Raw genomic sequence first — 22,168 nt, 5'->3', positions numbered from 1 at the left:
TCAATATTATTTTATCTTTTGAAGTGTTTTATTATTTTTTTTTTAAATTTTAGTATTGGAAACTGTATATTTAATAACTTTGTTGTGTTGGCATCTAACCTACAAACATTATTTTGAATTATCAATGATACATCGACAAATGAACTTTCGACTATCGATATTTCTCTATTTGATTATTCAGCAGGGGTGCCCAGCCCCCCCAAGGGCAATGGCGCATGCCCCCCCCCCCCCCAATCAAAGTGTAATGCCCCCCCCCCAAAGTACCCCAATTCCCAACCCTTTAGTTTTTAACATTAGTCAGTGTATGACAATAAAATTCACATCTTACATTCTAATCTTCCAAAGGACATTATTTTGCTTTGGTCTTGTGAGGAATTCTTTCTGTTTTCATAATATTGTAAAAAATATATACCATCGTTTCTTATCTCTTTTAAAATAGAAATAAAGTATCTTTTTGATATTATTTTTGAGACTAGCAGTGCACCCATTCTTGTTCGGGAGGACTAAAATGTACTACATTACATCAGGAAAAACTACATGACAAATATTTTAATGGGATATTAAAAGATAAGTAAGGGAGGCTTTGATTTTTAAATGTTAAGGTTACTTATAAAAAGTTTTTTTTTCAAAAGTTTTCCATTTTTTTCGATGGTTCTATATGTATTTTGGGGCGCTGAATTCTAATCTGAAATTTGCTGACACGCCAGAGGGCGACTTCACCCCCAAAATTTTGGACTGTTTTTAAGTTTTCCATTTTATCTCGAGAACCTTGAATTTTTCGAAAAAGATCATTCTCTATATAATATTAAAGATAATAAAATTTCCAATGAATTGAGTGGTCGCGCAGGACTACTTTTTGGATTTTTTATCTGAAGTGTTCCAGAAGATACACAACTTTAAATGTGCGAGAAATTTGTGATATTTCCCCCATTTTCACAGTCTCGCATATGCAACGTTGCGTATCTTGTGGAACACTTCAGATAGAAATAAAAAAAGTAGTCGAGGTTGTGATGAATTTTCTCCTCTTTTCACTCCCATGAATTATACTTCTGTTTTCAATACAGTTCAAAAGTTACAGCCAATTAAATGATAATTTTTATTTTCTCATTTTTCTTGCGATTTTACTGTTATTAAAGAGTCTCTAAAATGAGTACAATACACGATAGAAACTTGCGATGGGTCTTAAATGAGAGAAAATTTCATGCTCTATAAGCTGAGTTGCCTTAAATTGATCTTGCATTACTGTTAATATCGAAAAACTGTCGAGACTGTGAAAATAAGAAAAATATTGCAAATTTCTTGATTTTTTGAAAAAAACGTATCTTACTTCACGATTATATTTCTACAAAAATCATTAACCTCACATAAAAGAGGAGACTCTTTTCTTCAAATCAAGACCAAGTATCATTTTGAGTTACCGTGACACACATTTTTGAATATAGAAATCGGTCATTTTTCTATGCATTGAAATATGGGCTAAAATACACTAAAGGAGGAATTTCCTATTTTTTTAACAAATTTTAGTGAGAAGATAAATGATTACCAACCGCCTTGACGAGCTGATATGAACGAGCTGTAGTACGAGGAGATGTGATCATTCAGTCAAAAGTTATAAGTGTTTAAAGTTTTGATCCTGGACGTATCCTTATGTGTGCCCCCCACTAGGGAATACTGAAATCTAACAAGTGATTATCATAGAATATAACCCTCGTAAGGTTATTTCAGCCGAAATATGTTTCTTTTTTGTTAGGAAGGCCATGAAAAGGTATTATAATGGAAATTTGAATTTTGGCTGTAGGACATGATTTTCTATTCTTGGGTGTAATCCCCCTCCCACCACTACTAAATTCAAAAATAGGTACCTAAGGAATTCTGTTCAGAATTATTAATATTGTTAATTCACGTGATGTGTGGCTTTCTATCATTACTAGAAAAAGATCCTAGTTGTATAGGGTAGAAGTGGTAGGTTTGCATAATTTTGAAAACCCCTTAAAAAATACCCCTTTTTTGAAAACTCTTAGCTCCAGAATCAAAAATCGTAGAGTTCCGCGCGACCACTCAATTTATTGGAAATTTATTATCTTTAATATTTTAGGGAACGATTTTTCTCGAAAAGTTAAAGGTTCTCAACATTAAATGGAAAACTTGAAAAAAGTCCAAACTTTTGGGTTTTTTTGGAGTTTTGGGGGTGAAGCCGTCCTCTGGCGTGTCAGCAAATTTCAGATTAGAATTCAGCGCCCCAAAATACATATATAACCGTCGCGAAAAATTCTTTCGGGCTGTTTCCTGAAAAACGATTGGTCTATTATACAAAACGGAAAAAAGTAAAGAAGCATTACAATAGTTACTTGATTAATGTGTGTAAATTTAAAAGATTGAAATTGGCTTCATTTGATATTTTTCACAAATCTTTTCTTCTGTCAAATTCACTAGAGTTTGCGATGTTGTTTAATAGAATAGAATAGAATATGTTAATCCACCAATAAATACAATTTAATGTACATTAGGTGTCATCAAGAATAAAATCCCATTAAGCTACTGAGCCAATTCATAAACATATATTATCATCACACAAAATAAGTATTCACTACATCGACGGGCAAATTGAAAAATTTCTCTACATTATATAATGGGTTCTCTGTTAGCAGCTTTTTAACTTGAGTTTAAAAACGGACTTGATTCATATTTCTCACACTAACAGGCAGCTTATTGAATGCCTTGATTGATAATATTCTATAATGTCCTTGAAGTTTTTTAATTTTTATAATTGCATTCCCATTTCAGAGAGATTAATATCATCATGAAACGCCTTCAAAATTAAAATAATTATTAGATTAAAATGTACATTACAATTTAACTTATAATTGTGCTTTTAAGAAAATTAGGTTGCAACAGCAAGGAAACTCAAACACATGACCATTAAAAATTAAAATTAAGCAAAGGAAATAGTGGAAATAGTGGATGATGAAGTTATAATTTATTTTTGTCAAAGATTTACCTTCAAACTCATAGGCTTGAAATTACTGTACTAAAATTCCTGCATATAAAATATTATCAATTGTATTTTTTATGCTTTTTATTGAGTTACACTTTGCAAAATAATATAACATTGTAAAAGTGGGAAAAAGTATTAAAATTAACTACATTAGGATATCTCTATTTAATACCTTGATCTTTCAACCATGATTCAAAATGTTGACATAAAATATAAAAAAATCATGCTCCCCCCCCCAAAAAATGTTGATGGCGGAAATTGTGCCATGCCCCCCCCCTTGTGGGCACCCCTGTTATTCAGTATCGTTTTGTTACGCGCTCAATTCAAAATATTTATCTTTTTAAAAAGTAACATTATACAGTTTATCTGGAGTTTCAATTTTAAATTTTCTTCAGGTTTACCTGATCTGTTTAATGTGAAAGTGATGTGATTGGTTTTATCAACAACATTCAAGATCAGTGTATTTCTGTCCAGCCAGCTTTTTATAAGCAAACAATTTCGTTCAGCCATTTGATGTAAAAGATTTTATGATGAATAATTCTATAGTCTGATTTCTACTCTAATATTGGCGTATGAAGGAGGCTCATTTTCCTTTTATATTATCCTTAGAATGCAAAATGTCCAAAAACCTTCTATGTACGTCGACGCAAAATTTGAAAAGGAACATATCTGTCAAATTTCATGAAAATCTACAATCGCGTTTCGCCGTAAATGCGGACCATATAAACATAAAGAGAAATGCAAAAAGACTTAGACCTTACTTCGTTTGGTCAATAAAATATAAAAAAATAATTTGAATAACAAAATCTGCAACTGACTCCACTGAGGTTGGCAAAGCAAACTATTACTAAATATCACAGACTTCAGACAACGTGCTGGCATAGTAGGATCACAGATCTAACCCTACTGTTTACTTAGTCTATGGTAACATGGTGACCACTTTTTCATATTCACGGACAGGCGGTATCAAATTGCTAATCAATTGCATACTGATCTATCAAACAATACTGCCAACCTTCGATATTTTGTTATCGACAACTGTCCACACTAGTCTGCTTGTCACATTCAAACTCTGAATCTGAAGTCTCTAGTGCTTAAGAGTTAGTGCTAAAGGGTTTAGACGTCCACCTCCTCCTCCTCTTCTTCTTCTTCTTAATAAACTAATTTGATTAATCAACTGATTTCGATTTAATTAACTGTTGAAAACACTGTGTAAAAGTAGTTGATCAGTTGATAATCTGGAAATAATTAAGCTTTACAGGCCAAGGGCACAAAGTTTTAACCCAATATAATAAAAAGCACTTCAAATGTTGTTCAAAAGAGTTGACGAGGGGTCTTTTAATGAGAAGAAGTCTACTTGATGACAAAGGTTAGTTTTTTCAACTTTTGATCTTGAAAAATTTGAAACTATTTGCAGGCAATCTCTACTTCATGTGCCCTTAATTTTCCTTCAAATTGATTGAAAAAAGCCATTACACACTGTTGTGGCCATTTCTTGAATTGAGTGCGTCTATGTAGCGCTGTTCCGTGTGGTGCTGCCTCCTGGCGGTGGATTGTCGAAAACTGTCATCAGCCCAGGGCCTTCTTCTCAGTCAAGAAAGAAAGCAGACAGGTTCAAGAGTGTACAAACCAGACCGTTCCGACTTACCTTATTTGTTATTTTGTTATTTGTCTAGCCGGACATTATATGTCAATAGTTGATTGAAGTGTTTAATGAATGTCGTGAATATTTGGGAGAAACAAGGAGCAGTGAAATTAATATTGCCAAACAGCTTGTAATCATCGCCAGGCCACAGTGTCAGAGTATCAGAAAGGTATTTCCTTTCCCAAAGGTATTTATCCTTCTCATTTCTGTATTCCATCCTGTATTTCGATTCCAATACCTTATAATTGATAATTTGGCACATATAAAAATTACGACTGGTGAGTCTATTATCTATACTAATTTGAGAATTTCCATATCTTTGCTCACAGTAAAGATTTCTTTTAATTCCAGCTTGAAAAGTATTTTCATTAAATACAATAATAATTTAGATACAGTCCTCTCACTCTACAAAACATTTTGGTCCTCCAGGCCGGATTATCATTCAATCAGTGAATTTATTGAATTTGAAACTTGCTTTTTCCATTTATTATTTGTATTTAGATGTTGGAATCTCTATTTCAATACACGAGTTTTTTGTATTTGTCGGTACATGCTCAAAACAGGTTCAGGCTCAAGGTCGAATTGAACGACCTCATTATCTTCTTATCTCTGTTGAGCATTCGACTTTATCGATCGATTATCAGCGAATAAACGATGAATATTATTGTAGTTGTTGTTTTATAGCTTTGTACTTGAATGAGTCTGCTTTTCACTTGACTGATTGGAAGTAAAGAAACATCGAATTGGATGTTCTTTTATTGTTCCTATTTTGCCTTTCATTTTTTGTCGTTGTGTATTTTTGTCATTTTGTATAGTATTTTTTTTATGTCATTTCGTTGGTTAATATGACAGACAAGGTAGAAAAGACATTGAAAGTCTTACAAGCAAGAAAACAACATTTATTCTTACGAATTCAGCGTTTGTATGACTTATCAAAAGGCATTGAGGATAAAAAGGTTGCCGATCAATTCATAATCTTAGGAGAGAATCTTCCGAAGACATTGGAGGAATTCAAAAGTTGAGTCTTAAGAATTCAAGAGTTGGAAATTGAGTTGAAAGAGGATTATGTTCCTGAATTCACAGATGCTCATCTCGATTTAGTGGCTTTCATTAAACAGGCATTGAAAAAATTAAATCAATCAGCTGAAACTGAAGTTGTATTAAATCCCACAGTTTCAGCAGTTACTCAATCGAATCCTGATTTTAATTTGCCGCATATAGAATTGCCGACTTTCGACGGGAACCAATTGAAATGGGCCAGTTTCTATGAGTTGTTTAAGGTTTTAGTCCATGATAACGAATCTGTGACCAATCAACAGTGGATACAGTATTTATTCTCACGATTAAGTGGTGAAGCATCTTATTCAGCATGTATTGCCCATTGGGGCCAATTACCAAAATATATGGATGTCATTGGTTACTCGTTATCAGGACACAAGATCTCAGACCGAAGCCTATTTGAAACATATTTTTGAATTTGAGGCTCTTAAAGTCGGAAGTAGGTGTGGTCTGACTGCAATTCTTGATCAATTTTGTGCGCCAATCTCGGCTTTGAAACGTTTGCAGGGAGTCAATCTTACAGATATTATTTTCTTGTATCATGCATTGAAGCTGTTAGATCCTGTAACAAGGCGTGCATTTGAGGTGGCAGTAAGAGATAAAGATGTTCCATCTTATGATGACTTGGTCTCTTTTATACAAAAACAGGTTAAATCTTTGCTGTTTGATGATAATAAATTGTTTAATTTGTCAAGTAATTCTGTTGTAAAAAAGACTCAGTCTGCTTCCAAAAATTTCAAAACTCACTCTCATTTGAGTTCAAAGGTGTTTGTCACTCATTCACCCAGCCATGAATTGTCAACTGATCTCAATAAAGCTGAGAGAGGTGTGAGCTGTCTGTGTTGTTCAAAAAAGGGTCATAAATTTGTTGATTGCATTTTATTCCTGAAACAGACCCCTAGAGAAAGATACGCTTTTGTGAAGGAAATTTCGTATTGCTTTCGTTGTCTGGAGGATACTCATTTGAGTAGAGCTTGTAAGAGTAATAAAACGTGTTCTTTATGCAACCAGATGCACCACACATTGTTACATTTTGGGTTGAATGAGTCTAAAAGTAGTGTAGCGTCTGTGAGTGTTGAGAAAAATCTTTCTGTCACCTGTTATTCTGCTACTAATGGTAGTAATAGCATTGTCGTTTTGTCTACTGCTAGGGTGTTAGTGAAAAGTTCATCTGGTGGATTACATGAACTTCGTGTTTTGTTGGATAGCAGTTCTCAATCGCATTTTATTACATACAGTGCTTGTAAAAAATTGAATCTTCCAATTAGTAAATTGAATACTGTTGTTCACGGTTTTGGAGGAAAGGAGACGGTTGTACGTGGACGTACATGCTTCTCGTTTCAATCTAAAATTGACTCAGATATTTGTTTCTCCGTCGAGTCTCTTGTGGTAGAGAGTATTGTTGAACGGTTGCCCTCTTGTGAAATAGATAGGTCTAAATTGTCTCATTTGAGTGGATTACAATTGGCTGATGAACAATTCTATTCACCGAATACAATTGATGTGATTATTGGTGCTGGATTGTTACCTCATTTGCTGAAGTCTGATCGTGTGGTGGGAAAGGTGAATGAGATTACAGCTATAGACAGTCTTTTGGGTTATATCCTCATGGGAAGAGCTCCGGTTTTGTCGTCGTCGTGTGATACGAGCAGTCATGTTGTGTGCAATCTTTCATTGGATAAAATGGTTCAAAAATTTTGGGAATTGGAAGAGTGCCCTGCCTCAACACGGCCGCTAAAACCTCAAGAAGTCGATTGTGAGAATAACTACGTTTCATCTGTTTGTCGTACTGAATCGGGGAGGTTTATCGTTTCATGGTCATGGTTGAAACCCCCTGATAATTTGGGTGACTCGTATGATTCTGCCAAATGACGTTTTTTGAATTTGGAAAGACGTTTGGAGTTGGATTCTACATTGCGTGTTGCCTATCACGAAATATTGAAAGACTATTTGAAACAGGGACACATGTCATTGATAACCGATCAGTCTGATAAGAGTGGTTATCACATCCCACATCATGCAACGCCAATTCGTATTGTGTTTGATGCTAGTGCTAAGACCACCACATCGCTATCGTTAAATGAAATATTGCATGTTGGATCGAAATTGCAAACGGATATTTTTGTTGTGTTCCTCAATTTTTGATTATTTCAAATGGCGTTGATAGCTGACATACGTCAGATGTATCGTCAAATCGTGATGGAAGAATCATGTTGAAGATACCAGCGTATTCTATGGAGATTTTCTATTGAGGATCCAATTGAAACTAAAACTAATGTTCTCACAACTCTTCACACAGATGCGACTTGTGATAATGTGATATATTCATTGATTTAACGCTGTTCAAGCTACCAACGTTTGTTACGTGTAGTAATTGTGATTTTGGAATTTGTTCGTGTATTACCTAAACAGGGTGAGTCTGATTTGAATGTAGCTGAAATGTATCTATGTAGACTAGTACAGAAAATCCATTTTACTAATGAATTGTCTCAATTGAAAACAGGAAAGTGTTGTTCAGTTCGTATGCAGTGTTTGTCTCCATTCCTAGAGAATGAAGTGATTCGCGTCGGCGGTCGATTGTCAACAGCTAATCTTGGTTTTGATAATTGTCATCCAATCATCTTGCCGAAAAAGGACTATTTGGTCACGTTATTGGTGAATAATTTCCATGTGAAGAACTGTCACGCTGGGCCCCGTCTGCTGTTATCCTTAATCAGGCAAAGGTTTTGGATTCTGTCTGGTCGTCTTGTTGTTCGTAAATGTGTTTATCTTTGTAATAAATGTTTTCGGTGTAAACCAAAGATTTCACCCCCTAAAATGGGTAATTTACCGGCTAGTAGAGTAATGCAATTGAAACCTTTCGAGCATTGTGGAGTTGACTACGCTTGACCAATACGAGTTACTATGGCTAAACGACGTAATCCCGTCATTTTGAAGGCCTATAAATGTCTGTTCGTATGCATGTCTACAAAAGCAGTACATATTGAACTCGTCTCTGATTTGTCTACTCCAGCATTCTTGGCTGCTTTTCAACGTTTTCTGTCTCGACGTGGGCCTTGTAGAGTAAACTACTCAGATTGTGGAACCAATTTTGTTGGCACTCACAAGCAATTAGTTCAGCTTTCGAAATTTGTTAACTCTTCTACGTTCCAAACCAGACTTATAGGTGATTTGTCCGATAATAGAATCGACTGAAAATTTATTCCGCCAGGAGCGCCCCATTTTGGTGGCATCTGGGAAGCGAACATAAAGGCAACAAAATCACATCTATTTCGTGTGATTGGTACTCAATTGTTAACGTACGAAGAGATGAATACCGTTTTAGTTCAGGTCGAAGCTGTACTGAACTCGAGACCACTGTGCTCTATGAGTGAAGATCCCAGTGAACCACTTGCATTAACACCAGCACATTTTCTCAAACTTACCCCATTGAAGGCTTTTCCAATGGAAGATGTTGTTGATTCTCCTGTCAATCGTCTTACTCGCTTTCAGCTGGTAATTGTGGATCAGCCGAACCTCCCTCCACTGCAGTGGCCACTGGGTATCGTGGAACAAGTTTTTCCAGGGACGGACGCCAAGTGAGAGTGGCTCTGGTGCGTTTGAAGAATGGGTGTCTTAAACGACCAGTCACTAAACTTTTCCCACTACCCACTCAATAGTGGAGGGTGTAGTCGTGAATCTTGTTTTTTTTGTGTTCTTGGTTGTGGTTGCATGTTTGGATTTTTGTATTATATAATCGTCATTTTTGTCTTTGCCCTAGCTGAAAAATATCTTTTCAGGTGGGGGGGAATGTTGTGGTCGTTTCTTGCATTGAGCGTGTCTATGTAGCGCTGTTCCGTGTGGTGCTGCCTCCTGGCGGTGGATTGTCAAAAACTGTCATCAGCCCAGGGCCTTCTTCTCAGTCAAGAAAGAAAGCAGACGGATTCAAGAGTGTACAAACCAGACCGTTCCGACTTACCTTATTTGTTATTTTGTTATTTGTCTAGCCGGACATTATATGTCAATAGTTGATTGAAGTGTTTAATGAATGTCGTGAATATTTGGGAGAAGCAAGGAGCAGTGAAATTAATATTGCCAAACAGCTTGTAATCATCGCCAGGCCACAGTGTCAGAGTATCAGAAAGGTATTTCCTTTCCCAAAGGTATTTATCCTTCTCATTTCTGTATTCCATCCTGTATTTCGATTCCAATACCTTATAATTGATAATTTGGCACATATAAAAATTACGACTGGTGAGTCTATTATCTATACTAATTTGAGAATTTCCATATCTTTGCTCACAGTAAAGATTTCATTTAATTCCAGCTTGACAAGTATTTTCATTAAATACAATAATAATTTAGATACAGTCCTCTCACTCTACAAAACACACACATTAGGTGCTACGAATGGTCTTGAACAATGATAGCTGGATTAGGGCCGGTTTCCAAGCTCGGGATTTTGCTTGTGTGTTATGTTTGAGAATTATTGTCCTTTGAAGGCCGGTTTCCGAGCTCGGGATTCATATAAGTTCTAGACTTTAAACAGCTGGAGTCAGAAAATTGGCTTTCTGAAACGGGGCATAGTCGTAGTTTTTATGATAATCTTTATTTTCTCACTTCTATAATCAGAAAAGTTTCTCCTTGACAAAATAGAACATTCCAAAACAATTCAAAATAGCTGATACTTAACACTATCTTCTCTTAATTTTACTTTGTGTTCAATAGTCTAGTTTTTCGTAATTCAATTTAAACGTGGACTATGACTACGCCCCGTTTCGGAAACCCAATTTTCTGACTCCAGCTTTTTAAAGTCTAGAACTTATCTGAATCCCGAGCTCGGAAACCGGCATTCAAAGGACAAGAATTATTGTAGAATTCTTGACATAGCTATCGATAAATATCGAAGGTTGGCAGTGTCGTTCTATAGATTAACGATTCGATACCGCTCGTCTGTAGTCACCTAGAAGCATTCGAAACTGCTGCCAACCTGACAATAATTTCTTGTGAATTCCTCCAGTTTAGCCTTTAGTTGAGGGTTAACCCCGAGGCTAAACGTGTGAGTAACTAAAAGTTTAAACTAAACGATCCCAAGGAGCTCGAAGCTTGGGACTAGCAGCGTGAGTCTAGCGCAAGTTTTTCCTAGGTCAAAAAATTGGCTTGGTCTAAAAATGGCAGGTCCTAGAAACCGGGCCTAAGCGTTACATGAATATTTTGAAAGTTGAAGCGTGCAATGGTGGAGCATTGAAGAATTATGATTACAATTGAAAAGTGAAAATACTTGATTGATTGATAATAATACTAACCGTGCACTTTGTTTTTGTATTCATCAGGCTTGTGCAAGTACATAGCTGCCGCATCACCATTCAGAGGATCGATTGGATTCGGATAAGTCAGCAGTTGTGGCAAGAAAGACTCGAATATGTTGGACAGATCTAAAAAGAAACCATCATTACAGACTTTCACTCTTGTAAGGAGTCATAAGATATGCAGTTTTCTAATTGTTATGTTTGACATATGGTGGAAAAGCATGTTAACCGCTGCAAGCTGTAGGTTACTTGCAGCTTACATATTGAAAATTTCCCAGTTCTTTTGTACAAAAAAGTAATAATAGAAACACAAAGGCTACTTTGTGTCAAAACGCAAAGATCATTGTGTCAAAAGTTATGATTGTTTGAAATTTTGATCCTTGAGGTGTACTTATGCGCGCCTCTTCACAAATTAAGTGCATCTAACGAGTGATTCTTATAAAACATGATCTCATAAACTTATATCATTGTGCGAAATCTCAATGTGTGGACAATGAAGTTGGCGATGACGATTGAAGCAAAAAAAAGTGTTTTTCAAGATACAAAGAGGAAAGAGCATTGTTGTCAGGGGTACCGGGAAATCTATATGAGATAGAGCGCTTTACCTGAACTCAGGTATTATGCAGAGCACAAAATTACGCCCAGAAGGATTTTGGATTAAACATTAAAATGGTAGCAATCGTGAGATATTGTTGATCAAAAACTACAATTCATCAAAATTTATATTTTCTTGAAATTTTACTCATTTTTGAAAAATTATAACTCTATACTCACTGAAAATTAAGAGTTCCAAATTATTATTGTGTGGCTTGGATTGTGTGGAGTCCCGCAGGAAGTACCACTTTGCCGACATATCCTCAATCTCCCATGAAGGAGAAATGTGATAGTTTTATTCTTAATTTTCACATGAATTTTATTTTAAAAATGTTTCTTTCAATTTTAGAAAGCCAAAAACACAAAACAAAACACCAAAATCACTAACCCAGGACCGGAGAGTGATAATTTAGAGTGAACATTATGTAAATAATGTTCACCGATTATTTCTATTGTTTTGTAGTATCACTATATTGTTTGTATTAATGTTGTTGGCGTTTGATTTAATTAATGATTCATATTTGTTCAGTTCAAAGTATATAGTGCTTTTTAGGAGTTCTAGAGAATAAATAATTGAAATACAAAAGACCAACAAATTCATTAATTTATCACGAATTATTATTATTTATTGATTAATACAATAAGTACATCACCAAAATGATGAGGAGAGAAAAAATGAGGCAACCTTGTGCTATTCCTCTCCCAAATTTAGATAAGGTTAAAAATTCATTAATTTATCATTCATATTGATAAAATAATAATAATCACACTACTTGAAGCAGTGGTCATTCATTTCAAAAATTTTCTATACCATAGTCTTTATAGTTATTTTGATCAACTTAAATGTTATTCCTTGATTGAAATAAACGTATTATTAGTAGTTTTTATTTTATTTCATTCATAAACATGGAAATTATTTGATAAGCGTTTTTTCCTGTTGAGGGGAGCTTTCATTAATATCAACTATTTCATCAATTAATAGATAAATCAATCAATTTCATTTAGTAAGGTGAATAATTTTTATAATTCACATTACTCGCCTAGCTGGTCTTAAATCACCATAATTCCAATTGGATCAACTAATTAAACTAAAAGTAATGAATGAGATAGAAAATAAAATGTGAAGTGTGATAAGGAGCTAATGCTCAAATGATATGATGTGAAATGATAAATTTTCACGGAAATAAATTATTCATTTTTATACGTGTATATGAGCTCTCAAGAATATTCAATATTAGCGAAGCAAATGTTCATTTATCATAGTTACCATATATTATACTGTATATCTTGAGTATGTATTTTCATTCAACTTCTTATTTTAATGCCAGTATCAAAGAATCAGTTTTTCCATCATCACTCAAGCATTCTAGAACAGAGCCCATATACAAGAGGGGGGACAAAGACTCACCAGAAAGTTTTAGGCCAATATCGGTACCACCTATCTTTAGTAAGATATTTGAATACATTATTATCTCACAACTATATGAATTCTTTGGATCAGCGAAACTCAGTACGGATTTAGGAAAGGTAGGTCAGCTATTGATGCTGTTAGTACCATTGTGGCTGACATTGAGGATGGTTTTAATGATAAGAGATACACAGGATTGGTTCTTTTCGATTTGAGTAAAGGATTTGATGTGGTGGATCACAGAATTTTATCAACTTTCTCGGAATCCAAAACAATGCTCTTAAACTATTAGAATCTTATTTACAGGGTCGTATCGAGACAGTATGTGTGAACTTAGATCTTTCCAAGCCAATTGCTGTACCACATGGCGTTCCTTAGGGGTCCATTCTTGGGCCTCTACTTTTTCTGGTTATGATGGACGATATTGGGTTTAGTATTCGATCCAAGGTGGTATGCTATGCTGATGATTCATCATTAGTTACTGTTGATGTGGATCTCAGTGCACTTGAACAAGAGATGTCCAGATGTCAGGGCGAGGCAGAAGCCTGGTTTAGGGCAATTTTTTAGTACAACCAAGACCCAGACGTTAGTGCTTGGTTTGAGATCAGTCAGAGTGCAAAAAGTGCAAAGCTTCTTGGCATTACACTAGATTATAGACTTACATGGATACCTCATATATAAAAGTGTCTGCTCCAAACTTAGTAGGGTTATATACCTTCTTCGAAGGCTCAAGGATTGTGTACCCACACACTATTTAAGAATGTGCTATTTCGCTGTTTTCTAGAGTGTCTTTATGTATGGTTTGATCTTATGAGGTTATGCCCCAGATGTGCAAAAAGTGTTTTTACTACAGAAAAAGGCTATAAGAATTATATCGGGTGCTGCGTATTTGGAGCAAGCCATTATTTATAAAAGAAAAAGTTATGACAGTTTACAGTATGGTAGCTTTCAAACTCCTACTTCAAGTAAAGAAGGATATAGGATCATATAGATGCAGAGTTGACATCCACAGCCATAATACACGAAATAAGACAAAAATAGATGTACCTTAGACAAGACTGAAAAAGTATTAACTAGTCCTAATCATGTATCCTTGAAACTTTTTAATATTTTGCCTAACTCTGCCAGAAACTTGCCTTTAACAGTATTCCGACAAAACCTTGAAAACCATTTCTTACAGTACCCACTATACTCACTTTTTGATTTCCTCCAGCCGCCAGTAGAAAATCATTTTTTGAAAAACCATAAGTAATAGTACTCGGTAGTCTCTAACTATAGGTGTATATAAATAGGTGCCCTGAAGGAAAACTTTTTATTCTATTAGAATGTATTTACAATGTATAATTTTAATTTGACGTTTCCGATAGCATTTTTTGTATGCACTAAAGGGATAAAAATCACTCTTATTCATTCATAGCTTAATAATAGTGATAAATCGAAGCAGATATTATAGATTAAAATCACAATTTAAATCGACGATTGATATACAAAATATAACATGGAAAGAGATAAGCTTACCATAGAGAGCAGTCCAAGCCTGATTGATGACATCCAAACAAACAGTGCCAGATACTTCATCAATGTTGGGGTGGTACACCTTGTTCATGAAGCCAATTGATGGCGACTTGAAAGGGTAGTGCTCGGGTAGATGAACCCGAACTTTCCATATACCACCTTCATAGGGAGCTGAAATTGTCAATTTGAATTTATTCAAACAATACAAGGTATGACTAGATTTGACTTTCTTCCTGCTGACTCTTCACGAGTATGGGAAATCGTCATAAGATGAAAATCAATGGTCCAAAAGTCAAATTAATACATAAACTAACTTTTTGTATGAACAAAGAAGTAGACACGTTCAATTGTTTTGTGATTTATTTTGTTCTCATTGACTCAGATGTCCTACGGTTCTATAAAGCATTCATTTTTTTATTCCTCGTATTATACTCATGTGTGCCATAATTATTTAAAACTCTATCTCTTGTGTAATTAATTACTTCAATTATGTAGAGGGCAGGCACAGTAGTTGGAAGTCCCATTTCTTTGAGATATCCCCTGCAGAACTCTAGAAGATTTAAACCTTTCATTTCCCTCACAGCTCTCTTCTGGATCCTTAATACTCAATTTCAAATGTACAGAGCTGAATCTATTCTCTGGCTAATAGCTGAGTGAGAGGCTTTTGAATTAATCGATACAATGTGCGAATATGTATTTTATTTTATTCAATGGCTATGGTGGTGTAAAGTATTATAGAGGAAGTAGTTTGGAGTTTGTATTGGTTTTGTATTATTTGAAGAATAGATATTATGTTATTATAGTTACTTAGTCTTTGTCTGTCAATTTCAATGACTAATTATTTCTAACACTTAGGCTCAACTCACACTTACGCGACTCAGGTCGAGAAGAGACTCGACTCTATAATTATAGTCGAGAGCATGTCTTTTCAAATGGTGACGTCGCGGAGACTAGAATCGACTGGTCTGGGTGTCACAATTTGGAAACACATGTGTTTCTTTCGTGTTGCTCTTCTCAGCGCAGCATATGTTTTCAAATGATGACACTCAGACCAGTCGATTCTAGTCTACGTGACCTCACGACTGTGAGACTGAGTCGAGCGTCGACTCGACATGTTGGTCGAGCCTCGACTTGAGTTGCGTAGTACCGTGCAAATTTAATGAAAGTTAGGTTATGTTCCATGAAAGTGATGTTTTATCATTTTAGATAAGACAATAATACGAATTAGATAAGACAATATATTCATAATAAATATAAATTTTGTTACATGCTAATTAGTGACGAATTAGACCTTATAATTTCAATAAAGTATGGTTAGAAAATAGAGTAGCATGGAACAGAAGTAGTGACAAAGAGCGAAAAAGTTGTAAGGTCGAGAGACTGGAGTATCCTCGACTGGTTGTACGATTCGAGTTGAGCCTTAGAGTTACTAATTATGTTTAAAAAATTTACTTTGCACTTCATATTTGGATTAAAAATATTATAAATGATATATATTGTATTTAGAATTTGTTTTTTCTCTAGATGAAGTTATTAATTAGAAGAATCAATAACGGTTAGCCTAAATTAAATCGGAGTTGATTAAATTCTTGAATTCAATTAAAATTAATTAAATTGATGAATAAATTTATCTTCTTTCTCAACTCACTTCCATTAGGTCCATAGAATTTGACGCAGAACTCATTCAATCCTCCAAGTATAGTAACTTCGTGTTTGCTTTCGATTCTGAACAATCTCAATAGGAAAATTGAATCGACATATATAAAATAAAGTATGTAACAATCATGTAATTAATCTAATATGATATGATTAACAAGTAAGGTTGTCCGCCCACTTGCAATTTTTTAAACTTGGATTGTCAACTATTGCTTTGAAGAATCAGTATAAAACTAATTGTATGGTGAACTTGTACAAAAAAGCTGTTAATAAAGCTATTTTTAAGCTATTAATTGTATAAGAACTTGACTGATTTAGGGCAAACATGCAATTGGATTTAAAAGTGAAAACAAAGAAAATACAGACTATATTATTGTTTGTTTTTGCTGAAAACGACTGAGTCGTGGGATGACATTTGTTCTTATTGGCCTGTTGTATTGAGAAGTTGGTGACACTGTCAGATGATGATGGCACTGGTGTGGTGCGTGTATGTGTTCTGCAGAATTACTTGACAACATAGTTATAATTATAAAATAAAGTGCTCTAATACAAAAGCAGTAAAGCAGTAAATTGCTTTTTGCTTTTTTATAAAATACTACATGGCGCAGTCGGAAATAATGACAAAATTCAAAGTTGACAGAAATTATTGTGATATCTAAGTGATTATATTTTGTGAAAGTGAATCTGGGAGTACGTTATGGATAACGCCAAGGTTCCTGGCCCATTGAGGTTAGACGGTAATTTAGCTGAAAATTATCGAAAATTCAAACAAAATTTTGAGATTTATTTATTAGCTGCTGGACATGAAAAGAAGGACACCAAAATAAAAACTGCTATTCTTTTAAATGTAATAGGGGAAGATGCAGTTGAACTTTGCAATACATTTAATCTGTATGATTCATGTAAATCTGATTATGACAAAGTAATCAAGCAGTTTCAAGAATATGCCGATCCAAAAAAGAACATTGTTATGGAACGTTTTCATTTCAATTCTAGATCTCAACAGGAAAATGAACCATTTAATATTTTTTTGACAGACTTGAAAAACTAGTAAAGTCTTGTGAATACAAGGACCAAACGGATAGTTTAATTCGTGACAGAATTGTTCTAGGAGTCTTCGATAAGGGATTACAGGAACGCTTACTTCGTGTTCAGGACTTAACTTTGGATAATGCAATAGACTTTTGTAGGGCGGCTGAGCTTGGTAAAAACAGGGTTGAGGACATTGCAAGTAAATTAAATAAGAGTGTATGCATTGTAAAGACAAGTATTCCATCACGAGTAACAGACATCAGGTAGGCAGTAAATCTTTCTTTAATTGTACTGCAAAGACTGATAGTGAGAGTATTCAAGGACAGCAACAGATAACTGGTGACCGAAAATATGTTTGCCGAAAGTGTTCTCGTGTTCATCCTCAGAGACAATGTCCAGCATTTGGAAAAAAATGCTACATTTGTCAGAAATTCAATCACTTTGCCAGTTGTTGTATCAACCAAGGAAGAGTCAACACTTTATTACAAGACACTAATAAGACAGCTAACAATGACAATGATTCTATTAATGTACGGCTAGATAGTAACACTTTTGTGATTGACACTTTGGTGACAAACAATAATGGTAGCTACAAGGAATGGATAGAAGAAATTTCGATTCAAGGTCAGAATATTGTGTTCAAAATAGATACTGGTGCTGAGATTAATACAATACCACTTTCTATACTATCAGGTTTTACAGGAACAAAGCAGTTATCAAAAACAGAAGTTACTCTTAAAGCTTATGGGGGATTTCAAATTAAACCTGTGGGAATAGTCAATTTAGATTGCACTAGGAAAACTGGAAAAAATATAACCTTACCTTTTGTTGTAATTGATAGTTCACAGTTGAAAGAAAATATACAGCCAATTCTTGGTTTACAGGCAGCAATGAAACTAGGGTATTTGAAAAGTATTGAGGCACTTGAAACAGGTCAGGGTAATAATAGTAAAGAGAGGTTTATAAATGAAAACAAACAGGTTTTTTTTGGAGCTGGCGAATGTGAATATTTCTGTCATATTGAACAAAAAGATGATGTAACACCGGTAGTGAAACCACCTAGGAGAATACAGTTTGCTATAAAAGATAGATTGAGAAGCAAATTGGAACAATTAGAGAAAGACCAGATTATTTCTAAAGTGGATCAACCTAAAAACTGGGTGAGTAATCTTGTTGTAATTGAAAAAAGTGACAAATCTCTTAGACTATGTTTGGATCCAGTTGATTTAAACAAAGCTGTAAAGCGTGAGCATTACATAATTCCCACCTATGATGACATTTGTAGTAAATTATCTAACAAAAAATTCTTTAGTGTTTTGGATATGAGGGAAGGATTCTATCACATACCATTAGATTATGCTTCTAGTGAGTATTGCACTTTCAATACAGAATTTGGATTGTATAAGTTTAATCGTTTACCATTTGGTTTGATCAAATAAGCAGAAATATTTCAGAAAGTAAACTCACAAAATTTTGGGGATATTCCTAATATTGTAATATACATTGATGATATACTTGTTGCTACTGAAACTGAAGAAGAACATAATAGAATAATGAAGCAAATTGTAGACAGGGCTTTGAAGTTGAACATAAAATTTAATTCAGACAAGCTCCAGTATAAAGTAGATGAAGTCAAATTCTTTGGTCATGTTTTTACTGCTAAAGGGGTCACTCCAGATCCAGAAAGGAGGTTGGTACTGGAAAATCCCAAAGATAAGACTGAATTACAACGATTAATGGGTCTTTTCAATTATTTGAGGGCATTTATTCCAGATATGGCATCTATAACTGCACCACTTCGAGAAATGCTCAAAAAAAGGTGTTAAATTTCAATGGCTGGATTGTCACACAAATGTATTGAATAAGTTAAAAAGTCTGATAGGAAAAACTCCAGTTTTAGTTAATTTTGATGAGACAAAAGAAATTTCTATTCAGTGTGATAGTTCAAAAAGTGGAATAGGTTGTTGTTTTAATGGTTGATGGTCAGCCTATGTCATATGCATCCAGGAGTATGTCAGATGCTGAGCAAATTTTTTCACAAATTGAGAAAGAATTCTTAGCAATTGTATACTCATGTCAAAAATTTCATTATTTTATATATGGTAGGAAAGTCAAGGTGCTAACAGATCATAAACCATTGGTGTCTTTGATGAATAAGCAGATTGCAAATATAGTTTCACCAAGGTTACAACGTTTAAAACTTAAAGTGTTGAAAAATGATTTACAAGTTGAGTATTTGCCAGGTAAATCAATGTTTGTTGCTGATTTGTTAAGCAGGGATTATTTGAAAGATAGTTCTGACAGATGTGATGATTTTGTGAATGAAGTTGTTCACTGTGTAGGATTATTTAATAATGTATTGATTTCTGATAGAAAGAAAGACTTTATAAAAGTTGCTACTAAAGATGATAAAATATTACAGGAAGTAATTAATTATTTGAATAATGGATGGCCTAAGAATAGAAATAATGTAAGTGATAGAGCTAGATTGTATTATAAGTTGAAAGATGATCTGTGTGTTAAAAATGGTTTGCTTTTTCTAAGTGAACGAGTTGTCATTCCTACAAAAATCAGGAAGAAAATTTTAAATGATTTACATGCAGGTCATTTTGGAATTGAAAAGACAAAGTCACGGGCTAGACAAGTAGTGTATTGGCCTGGTCTTAATAACGAGATTGAAAATCTGGTTTCGCAATGTCTTATTTGTGAAAAATTTAAGCCCAAAAATGTAAAAGAATCGTTAATACCTCATGAAATACCAGATCTTCCATTCCAAAAAGTTGCTGTAGATTTATTTGATTATGCAGGAGATAGCTATTTAGTACTAGTAGATTATCTGTCAAAATGGTTGGAAGTTAGGAAATTGAGGAATAAACAAGCAAATGAAGTTATTCGAATACTATCATCAATTTTTGCAACACATGGTATACCAAATTTTGTTGTAGCAGATAACGTTCCATTTAATTCATATGAATGCTCAAAATTTGCAAATGATTGGAATTTTCAGTTCATATATAGCAGTCCCAGATATCCTAAATCCAATGGCCTAGCTGAACGTGGGGTTCAGACTGCTAAGAAAATTTTAAGAAATGTATGGAAGGAGGTACAGATTTGCAATTAGCACTACTGGAATTTCGAAATTTGCCAGTTTATAATTTGCATGTGTCACCAGCACAAATCTTGTTTTTGAGACGACTTCGCACTAAACTTCCAATTTCTGAAAACTTGCTTATTCCAAATGTACAAACTAATATTAAAAGTAAATTGATTGAGGTTCAAAGTAAGCGAAAACAGTATTATGACAAGAATGCAAGGGATAGACAATCCTTTCAGACAAATGATAGAGTGACTATACGGAACGGGAACCAATGGGAACCTGCCATGATACTTGAGAAACATTGGGCACCTAGGTCTTATATTGTTGGAAATAAAAATGGGAATATTGTTCGCAGGAATTCTTTTGATATATGGAAAGGAAATGTCATGAATAAGCATAATTTTTACATTAGGAACTATGATGACTTACAGTTGGAAGGGAGGGAAGATTATGAAGGTGTAGAAAATTTTGGAAATTATCAACATATAAATGATAATAATCAAAATATTGGTTCAAGGAGATCAAGATATGGTAGAATAATTAGGAATAGAGAGCGATTGGATTTGTAAAATTTATTCTCATTCAGGATTAGGATATATGTTTGAAAATTGAACTTTGTAATATGTAGAATTAAGTTTATATGTTTGTATCATTTTGTGATACCCTTTAAGGAGGGAGATGTTGTATTGAGAAGTTGGTGACACTGTCAGATGATGATGGCACTGGTGTGGTGCGTGTATGTGTTCTGCAGAATGACTCGACAACATAATTATAATTATAAAATAAAGTGCTCTAATACAGTAAATTGCTTTTTGCTTATTTATAAAATACTACAGGCCACTTTAACAGTTGACCAATTAACTTTTGAAAAAGTTGCAGTGTGGGCGGATTGTCTAATCCCCACTTTCTAAATGATACGTGATCATTAATGTAACATAACTAGTGATGTGGGTCGCAAATACTCCAAGTGGGAAAGGTTCTTATGATTTGGGAATATTGCCCTGGCCAAGAAATTTTGGGAATTTATGAAATTGCTTTTAAATAATTCAAATTCTTGGTGAATAGTTCAATAATCGTCAATCAGCACGACTAATGTTGAAAGTCCCAAAGCCGAATTCCAGTACATTACAAAGATGTTTCAAAGATGATCTTTCTGGGACCAACGTTTTTCAATATTTTCCCAGATCGAATCAGAAACATAAACATTACAGGTGACTCACTCATGAAACAAAGAGTTGGCTATGGCTTCATTCGCCTATTGAATTTGAAAGCATTTCCAGAGTGGTGGCTGACATGATTTCTCATAAAACTCATTTTCTGTACTTGCATGCTTCCTTTTTTCTAGAACAAAAACCTTGTGACCTACTTATTATTATTGTGGACTTCCTGGTTTTTATTTTTATTTTGAATGTATTTATTTTGACCTCCAATGAATGAAGCTCATTGGTAATACAGTATTCTGTTACATCCAAATATATATAATATATATAATACTTATTTGAACAGGTAACACGATACAGATAGATGAACAACACTTGGAAACTTACATAATTTTCCGAAAATTTTCGGTGGCTTCGCCAAATTTTGTCAACGGTTGTTGTAGTTTTAGTGGTGTTTTGTTTGAATTCAAACGGTCAAGACCACAAAGTACGTGATAAAAAAAGGATTACGGAGACCACAGAGTACGTAGTAAAAAAAAGGGCTACGGAGACCACAGAGTACGTAGGAAAAAGGATTAAAGATTGAGGGGGAACCATTATGGGTTACAAGAGGAAGATTTCAAATTTGAATGGGTTATGGATAAGGAAAGGGGTAGATTATGAATATATAGAAAAGAGGAGATTTAAAATTAGAAATCAGAAAAGAATTTATCAGACTA

The 22,168-nt window shown here is 34.4% G+C and overlaps 1 protein-coding gene across 1 annotated transcript in view; it reads right to left on the bottom strand.

Annotated features, from left to right (window-relative positions):
* The window catches only part of LOC111058057 (ubiquitin-conjugating enzyme E2 H), a 36,135-nt gene that overhangs the window by 6,236 nt on the left and 7,731 nt on the right, over positions 1-22,168 (bottom strand). Inside the window, exons 2-4 of the mRNA XM_039443368.1 lie at positions 16,153-16,229; positions 14,508-14,675; positions 10,985-11,113 (exon numbers count right to left, since the gene is read on the bottom strand). Coding sequence (XP_039299302.1) covers positions 10,985-11,113; positions 14,508-14,675; positions 16,153-16,229 — 374 coding nt within the window. The remainder of the gene's footprint in view (positions 1-10,984; positions 11,114-14,507; positions 14,676-16,152; positions 16,230-22,168) is intronic.

This window comes from Nilaparvata lugens, chromosome X, assembly GCF_014356525.2.
Source record: "Nilaparvata lugens isolate BPH chromosome X, ASM1435652v1, whole genome shotgun sequence".
In the NCBI taxonomy this organism is placed as follows: Eukaryota; Metazoa; Arthropoda; class Insecta; order Hemiptera; family Delphacidae; genus Nilaparvata; species Nilaparvata lugens.
This window is presented reverse-complemented; position numbering and strand designations above follow the sequence as displayed.